The 9,573-nt window shown below is 34.3% G+C and overlaps 1 protein-coding gene across 2 annotated transcripts in view; it reads right to left on the bottom strand.

Moving 5' to 3' along the window:
* Nucleotides 1-2,265: 2,265 nt before the first annotated feature.
* LOC126268190 (CAAX prenyl protease 2) overlaps nucleotides 2,266-9,573 on the bottom strand; it is a 114,709-nt gene continuing 107,401 nt past the window's right edge. For both annotated transcript variants that reach the window (XM_049973799.1, XM_049973800.1), the window contains exons 6-7: nucleotides 7,344-7,406; nucleotides 2,266-4,625 (exon numbers count right to left, since the gene is read on the bottom strand). In XM_049973799.1, coding sequence (XP_049829756.1) covers nucleotides 4,423-4,625; nucleotides 7,344-7,406 — 266 coding nt within the window. In that variant the 3' untranslated portion in view covers nucleotides 2,266-4,422. The remainder of the gene's footprint in view (nucleotides 4,626-7,343; nucleotides 7,407-9,573) is intronic.

The following is a 9,573-nucleotide window of genomic DNA, read 5'->3' as shown; positions in this document are numbered from 1 at the left end:
ACTCTGTGTGTTCTTTTGTCTCCCTATTTATGAAAATGAAAGTGACACCACAGAAGTTAGTTCATGTTCATTAGCAAAAAGAAACAGACACTTTTGCAACTAGCTCTGCTGTTACATATAGTATAATTAGCATTAAATAATGTTGGGTAAGTACTTGGAATAATGACTAAATGTGCAAAGAGTGCATACTTGAGGCAATGCATCAATGCTCAAACCGAAATCAATAACAAAAGGTAGGTAAATGAAATTTTACTTTTCTGTCTGCTGTGTTTTATTAATTGAAAGAGATTTTGTTCCCAGAATCATGTCCACAGAGGATCAAAGAGAGAGGGGGAAAAAAAAAAAAAAAAAAAAAAAAAAAAAAAAAAAAAAAAAAAAAAAAAAAGAGAGAGAGAGAGAGAGAGAGAGAGAGAGAGAGAGAGAGAGAGAGAGAGAGAGTCCCTTGCCCATAAAATAGGAGACACAATCAATTGTTAGACACTTTACTATGGAACTCAAGCATAAAGAGTAAGTAATGTATTAAACAGTAAAACAAATTGCTGAAGAGGAGGGGTGTGTCATACTTCACAGCAATACCCCAAATGATGATGGACAAGTGTACAGTAGGCAGACTCTTTAGTAGATTTGTTGCAAATTCTGTTTTCCAATAAAATGCAATCTTTGCCTCACCTACCCCAAAAGATTTTCTTTGTGGTCATTCCAATTTAACTCTTTAGATGAGCTGTGAGCATGGTTTTTTGTGTCCTGGAAGTGCTGCCTGTTCTATCTCTTGTCAGATAAACTTTAGTCTTATAACACCAAGGTGAAAGTAAACTGCCAATATCTATTTCTAAAGTAACTGCCCTGATACTCACTTGAACCAGTTTAGGAAAACAAAGAAAACAAGCTAAATCTGAAAGGCTCAAGTGGATTTGAAACCCACTCCTCAATTCTAGTCTAATGCCTTAACCGAAGTGCCACCATCCTCACTTTATTAATGGGACGATTTTCTTAGCCATTGAAGTCTTGACTTATTTAAGTTGTTCACCATTTTGTAGTTAAAAAATCCCTCTAATAACTGAGTGATTTTCTTCTTGGTTTTCAGTTCGTCCACATCAAAATTACTGTCATCTATTTATTTATTTATTTTTTTTTTTGTGGTCTGAGCCAGGATTAGCCGTTTGCAGGATACTGCAACACATTACACTTCATCAAAAGATGGCTGGGAAGGTACAGATATCTAACAGCAACTGAGTTATGACAATGTTCCACACCTTTCAAAGCTGAAGGGCTCTTTCCCTGTTGTGGATTGGTTCTCCAGTGTGCTGGATAATCTCCAATAGTGTTCTCGACTTTCCTTTAAGCATGGCAATGAAATCTGTAAGTACGATCATAGTATGTTCTTTGGCTGTATTGAACAGAGTAGCTTCAAGCTATACACACAAAATTTTTATTACTTTTAGATTTGTCTTGTTGGCTTTAAGTAACTGGCACATACTTGTTCCTTGTGATGTACACTTTACTTCACTTTCAAAGCACAAGGAACACAGTTCAGCTTTTAGGGGAACTCATGTTAGTAACTATACCTAGAATTTTCCAGCTGAAAAATAACTGTTGTACTAAGATGAGTAGTTTTCATCACATATGTTATGAATTTACCTTTGAAATCTTATAAGCTTATGAAATAAAGGTAATAACTACACCTAAGAGCCTCTTTCTTCTTGGAGAGCTGTGATAAGGACTTGATGCTGTTGAAGTGCTCAATGCTTCACTTCATATTTTTATAAACATTTGCTGTAAAGACTTAGTGTCTACTATAGGAGAAATCTTTGGTTCCAAAAGGTCAAAAACCAACATTTTCCCCCCTTCCTTGTTGTTATACCTGAAGTGTGGTTTCATGGCTAAATGACAGTCACACTACAAATCCAAAGGTTCAGGGTTCAATTCTCAGTTGATCCTACACTCTTTTCAGCCACTTATTGTATCTGTCACACTGAGCAATACTTTGCATGTATGAAATATGCCAAGACATACCATCATTCGAAGAGCTTGTTTCTTTATAACTGTATGACCAAGTCACTCTGAAAGTAAAAGAAAGGCACATCCAACAGGATTATGCACAGTAAAGCACTGTGGTGTTGAAACTAACCTGCAGATTGGGGATAGTTGTGATTAAGTATCAAATTAGAAATTGTTTCGTTTTCTCTCAGTCTTCCTTTTTTTACACAGAAGTAACTTTTAATCAAGTTCACAGTTACTAAGGATTTGAACAGAACAAATTCAATATTAATAGCAAATGTGTAAAAATTTAATAATTTTCTCCTTATTATAACATTTTAACACAACAAGAAAATCTTCTAAAACTATCTTTTATATCATGAAAAATATATTCTCATAACTGAACATCACAGTACACTCACACCTTCAGTGTTCAACACAGACACAATGTACAGCTAGTATCCTTAAGTAAGACTAATGCAAATTATACTGACAAAAAATGAATGCAGTATTAGTAACAACCATAGAACATTTTAAAAAATCATGATATTTTAATTACAACTAAATTTGTGCAAAACAGCCATATACTAAATTTAAGTAGTTTTTCCATGGGCATATGCATCATTAATCATGAAAACCTTTTATTTTAACTTAGATAATTGTGCATCATTCTTTATTTCCACTTAAATCACTGAATAAGCGAGAACATGCATGACTCTTTTAAAACTTGTGGTTCACTTCTGTATCATCAATGCTTATTTCCCATGTTTGCATGAATATTTCTGAGAAAAATGAAAGAGCATCTTATTCACAATGAATGGACTTTACAATTTTTGTATGAAAATATATATCTGTACTAATTGTACTGCAATAGTAGCTCTTATCTGAGACATTCTTCATACAACAAGTCATAAAAGGAAGAAATGTAGAATTCTGATCCACAAACTATTCTATATCAGTCTGTGCAGGAACCAGTCTATAATCATCCCAAGTTTTTGTGCTTCCAAACTAATAATTTTTGCCTGGAAGTAGTAATTTTAAAATATGTGGAAGATATTAGTATCACCATTTTACCTAAAATGTAAGGAAAGGCCAGATGCCTTTTAATTGAGCATAATTCTTTTATTCTAATGACTAGGTTTTCATCTTATAAATAATTTCTTCTTTCCTTTCATTCTTCTTTGCTGAAGCACTATTCATACAAATATGCTATGTAAGTATAACAAGAAACTACCTCAAACACACAGGAATTTAACATGGTGGAGATATTTAACCTCTTCCAGCCCCCACATACATTACTGTCAACTTTTTTTTTTTTTTTTTTTTGATCAAATTGCATTTTACAATAAGAGAAAGAACAATCCTCATTTACCACAAAATTACAATTCAAGAATACTTCCTGGCAAATAAAAGCTATATGGTTTCCAAAATCAAGGCCACAGGTTTGAGTTACAGTGTAAGACACTGCTGTAATTTGTCAGGGTGTGTTAACAAGTACTCTCCTTGGCAATTTTTATAACCACATTAGTGTTACAACCAGTTTCAACCATGAACGAGACAAATTGTACACTAATCACTGAAAATACAAGAAATAAATATTTTAGCTATTACATAATATCAGCATTTACCTATCCTTTTTCTGACAAAATGTGGCATCACTGATCACAACCTTGCTTGTGTAGGTTCATAATTACGATCACTAATAAAACACTGATAACAATGACCACTATTAGCACCTTTCAATAATGACTGAGAAATATATCTCTACTACTTCTTAGCAAAGCTGCTGCTATCAGTCTGATCTATAGTCAACCAGATTTCTTTCCTTTCATACTTTTGTAACATAACAACCATATACACATCATTCACTGTCAATGATAATGAGCACAAACAGACTGGATAAATATTAAAAATGATTACAAGGACAGACAACCAATCACTTTTAAAATGAAGTGCTGAGTGTCAGACAGGTACAATGAAAACTAAAATAGATATTTTTGGTCTTCCTCAGAGCAAAAAACAATTAGACACACAATACCACTTCTTAGTAAATGTGAAAGTATATTTGTCCTTTTAATCATTACTTTCCACTATTGCCATAATATATGCAGGGATTTACTTTATACTAAGTAGACATAAAAATTTAAGGCATTTCTTTGCAACAAAAACTGCAGAATAGTAATCTGTTTAATTTACTGTAGAATCGAACTATAATGACAGTAACACCAGATTTTCACATCCTATTCACAGAATAATGCATACAGGAGGTCTTACTGTGGAAAGGTATAATTAAAATAATTAAATAAATAAATTTTAGTGAACTGATATTCAAACAGTCACAGTCCAGTTTGTATAATCTCATTTCTGTATTGTTATGAGGCACTGTGGCATAATATGAATATGCAGCTCTGTCTACATTTCCTGTTAGCAGACCAGTAATTATCACTATGACTTCCAAAACAGATTGTTGCTGTACCAATGGGGATTTGTAACTGGGGTCAGCAATACACACCACAGTACAAGTCCCAGAACGAATAAAGACATAAGGACTATTCTGTTGTGATCTTTGTATGTCATCAGTTCTGCAAAATCGGGAAATCCCATGTGGTTGCAAAATGCATGAGCTGCAAACGGTGCAATGAAGTGACCTGTTAAAACAAATGCATACATATATAAATTATGTCTCACACCTTACATCTACTGATTCTACATGAGCGGGAAAACATTGAAGTGGAAGTTTGCAGAGGAAAAAAAAAGATACACAAGGCCTTTGACCTATGATTAAATTTTCAGATCAATGAATTCAATTTTTCTTCAGTTCATGCTGTGAGCCACCAGAAGATCAAAGATGCCTATGCAACACTTGTTATGATGATGAAAGGTTACAATAGAAATCGGGTTAGACCACAGATCATAATAATATCAATTTAGTGGCTGTAACAGAGAAGATTTAGGATTAAAAGTAGAAAAAATCAACATGAAATAACATGAAAAACTCTACATAAACACCAAAGGAATGTTTGTGACCAAAATGATTTTGTATGTGCAATTTGGTGTCTTTCTTACACTTCTGTCCACTTCATATATGCAGCTGAATATACAGGATGAATTTTCTGATTCACCTAATCACATAGTAGAGAGGTCACACAGGTTATCTTTAGTTAATACTAGCAAGCAAGAACAAGTTCTGAACCTCCTACTTATTTGTAAAGGTACCTCCTGTTGTACCAATGGCCTGTTAAGAAGTTGTAAAACACAAAAATATAACACTGAAGACCATGAGAAACATTATTACAATATAAACATCTAAGGGTAAACCATTATTTTAAAGATTACTGGAGGAATTAGAAACCAGCAGACATGTTTGTTTTCAGAGTGGCTGACCCCCAATACATGACCTAACTACACGAAGACTATGATTTGTTCTTTAATATTGTGTGTCCTGGTGTAGATCTCAAATTGGGACAGATGATTGTATGGATGTTTTGGAGGAAGAGGTTTAGCAAAAATGTTAATTTTTAACACCAAGGCAGTAAATAAATCTCAATTGTTGTACCAGAGTCCTAAAACTGAGATAGAAATTAATGAAGTGGTAAAAGTATGAGAGAAAGACGTTGCAGGAAGAAGGGAATTACAAAGGGAAAAATATAGAAAATGACGAACTAAAATCTGAGGCTTGCTGTGATTTAGCATCAATTTATTTTCTACAAGACATGAACTTATATTTTTAACTGCAATATTTGATATACTGCTGATGTTGCACACAACATTATACATATCATATATATGGCTGCACCTATAATATTCTTCCACAACTTTAATATTTCTGGACTATTTTTTGTTTCGTATATTTTTTTATTGCGACAAATCATCAATCAATACTTTTTCTATATGGTAAGTAGTTGTCTTTCCACATAGTACAAGGCATTTAAGGACAGTAACCTCTGAATAAAATACTGAAAATCTTCAAACTGCACCTCTGTATTACTTCTATCTATAATCATCACTCAGATTTAAGCATTAATCATCTCCCTTAATGAGTTGTCAAATTCACTCTGCATGAAATTCTGGCACTTGAGATTGATTGCACTTGGCCAATGACAGCATCTTGAAGTTCTGCGATGAAGTCAAGGTAGAGGGATCCAAGCCAGTGAGCCAAGGATATAGGGCAGATGGTCAGAAACTTCCTATTTGAACTAACATAACAAATATTGTGTTTTCTGGGCTGAATGTAACCAAATACTGTCATGAAAAATTAAGATACTTTTAGTCAAGAACAATGCTGCTTGTTCTGTATGGCTTCATAGCTTCAGAATTATTGCGTGAAATGCAAAAGAAAAATCCTTTTAGTATCTCAAGAAAAAAAATTACTAAGCATAAAAATTTTGGATGACAGTGTTTGTTGCATTTGTTTTTGTTTATTGGGCAAGGTGGTATGACCTGACACACTTGACTGATGTTTTGTTTCTGCATTAGTAAAGGCAATCTGTGTCTTGTCCTCTGTTATGATTCTGTTCAGTATACCTTCTCCTTCTCAATCTTAACAAAAGAGGAAATTCAGAAAACAGTCCTCAGCAGAGTTTTGTGGTTCTCTATAAACAGTATTGTAAGGCAACAAGCACAGGACATGTAGTAACCTTATTGTCTATTCATGGTCTCGTGCAAAGCATTCTGAATAATCTGCAGAGCGCTCTCAGACAGTTGAGAAATTGTTAAGTGCTGGTACCAACAAATTTTTGGTTTACATTTCTTACCAGTTAGCTGCTGATTACAGACAAACAGTCACCTTCCATTCTTAAACAAATAAAAGATATCATTATCACAGAATACCATTTATCACATTCAGTCAAAAACACATGGTAAGTGTTGTGATGGCTATCAACAGCTTTTTGCCACTAAAAGCAGAACTTGTCCACATATGTTGAGATATTCAATTGTGTTGCTCATTTTGAATGGCTACTCTAAGCAAACAAAAATATATGCGGCTTTCTCATTTTCACAGCTCTAAGCACACTGACCAACTGTGCGAGTTCACTTCATAAAACCAGAGGTTCCTTTCCTGACAGCCCTTGTCTAGCAACATAGAGAATACACAGATATAAATAGTAAGGATGAACGAGTCAGACTTGTAAAGGAGACAAAGCAAAGTGGAGTGACAAAGTTATGGGGTAGATAAACATAACTGGAACTATACAAACTCTAAACTGTTTATAAAATCTTTTTCTTGGTGTTATTTCAAAATAAAAATATCACTTGACACGTCTTAAGTGGCTGCACTAATATCCAATTAACAGGATTTCATTATTAAACTTTGATCATTTAAAAGGCATTAGCCACACTTTTAATAAAAAAATGAAATTAATTACCTGTTCTAGCAAACAAGAAGGCAGAATATGCACCAAATAATGTTGTGTATGCGAACTGGAAACCTGTAATATTTACAAATACACTTATTCCATTTTTTTTTTTTACAAGTACACAAGCACATGAAATAAGCTTTTTTGCACAAAAAATAGTGCAAGAATATTAATAAATACTGTAACATCCAATCTATTACATGAGTTGTTTTCTCATCAATAGTGATCTACAAACCCATGAACAGTAAGTATTTACATTTCTGGAGATGAAGATGTATCTCAGGACCATTTCAAATCCATCAGTCAAAGAAGGCCAATCTGTGGCGTCTCAGCCAGCCTGAATGAATCTTCATTTGTCTTGGCAATATGCGAACTGATTGCCCATTGTCATCTCAAATATTCATTTTTTGCAGATAATATGTGACAGAACACCATTAATACAACATATGATTCACATGCAAATGTTGATATGGTCTTTGTCCCCTTTAGTTCATATTAGGTCACAAGGAGACAGGCAAACCACGTCCTGTTGTGTCCCTGCCAAAGAGAGCAATGCAGGAGTTACTCTCATGGCACAAAGAAAATACAATGAATGAGTGAGCACGTGATTGATTTACTACTCAAAACAACACAACTTTGCAAGATACCATTGCAGCATTAGAACAACATAATATTCATGAGATGCTTATTTATTTAAATTATGACCTTCCAAGTGAGCATGTGTGCACTCTTCAGCACAGCCTTAATTGAATAACTAATATGGCCATGAGTACCACACAAAATGTCTCAAAGTATTTGTGGCAACAGACCTTTTTTTCAGTTTTAACAATGCAGATAAGAATACTGGACTAGTTGTAGGGCAGATTTTGCTCTCAGTAAATGAAATCACTCTTTCAAGATTTACTTTGACAGATGGCTAGGACTGTTACTACACTGATGGAAATGAATTTTGGCTACAATATATATATATAAACAAGATTTTCCCTTTCCAGCAGTGGTAAAAATTGAAATTAACTTTCCTGAAAAATTAAAAGGACAATGAGTAGGTTATAAAAAGCTACGCACACATGACACACAACAAAACCATGTATGTGAAGTATTAATCAGAACAATGATTGTTTTTACTGACACTCTTATATTTACACAGCAAACTTTTTAACAATTAAAGAAGTCCAAAAGCACGACCCCTTACCCATTCCAGGGTGATAAGGAATCAAACACAGCACACCTTGAGTAACTACAACATGCACTTTCTTCCAATTGTCAGTTTGTTTGATCACCTTTCTGTCTGTTATAAATTTCATCATATAATTACAGCAACATCATTAAAGTCTAATATATCCACTAGCTACTTTTGGAAATATTTGCAGAAAACTTGGAAGATGAGAATAATGTTGGGACACAAAACTAAATTGCAAAATAGCACTGAAACATAAAGTAGACCTGCTCTTTATAAACAAGCACCACTGTACTGCCTGGTTTTCAGCCAATTTTTGCTTTTCATTATACCAATAATAAAACACTGTTTTGTCCTTTTCTTAACAAAGTGAAGAGAAGAAAAATGTACAAATAATGTACGATTGAGAGACATAATTGCTGGCCAATACATACCTTCAGGAAGCCTCGTCTTCCCATCGGGTGGATGTGTCTCATCCTGGGGTCCGAGTGTCCTGCCATTCCTTTCCCCACCTTTCCCACCCCTACTTCTTCCCCCTACCAGAAAAGAACTAATAATTCTAAAACCTAGTAGTTTTAGTTATATCGGAGTATTCCTAGGGTAAATTCGTAAATGTGGGTGTCACTTTACCTTACAAATAATTTGCAGTCGCAGTTCTTGAGAGGACCTGCTATGCAGTGCCATTAAACTGTGCCATGTGACTTCATCTCCTTTTGCAGCTGGAGGGGGTGCTGAAAGCGACTGAGCTTTTTACGATCCTGAATTAATGTAATCAGGTTTGTGACAGCTATTCTCTATTATAACAGCAATTTTTCTGCTGTACATTTACTTTTACAATTGTGGGTGATGCAAATCACTCTTAAATAGTAGCTGACAACAGGTCTTAACATTTATGTGTAATGCTTTGACTTTAGAGACCAAGATGATAGAATGATAGTTCTTGAGTCAGCTTCATTTTTTCAGACATTGACATTATTACCCGCACCTTTTTCTCTGTGACTTCCAAGGTAAAGCCAAGCTACAATGCCAAAGCATAAGCAGGGCTCCACAGCAGGTAGACAC

Source organism: Schistocerca gregaria, chromosome 4, assembly GCF_023897955.1.
Source record: "Schistocerca gregaria isolate iqSchGreg1 chromosome 4, iqSchGreg1.2, whole genome shotgun sequence".
NCBI lineage: Eukaryota > Metazoa > Arthropoda > Insecta > Orthoptera > Acrididae > Schistocerca > Schistocerca gregaria.
Note: the sequence above shows the minus strand (reverse complement) of the source record. Positions and strands in the feature narration are given on the sequence as shown.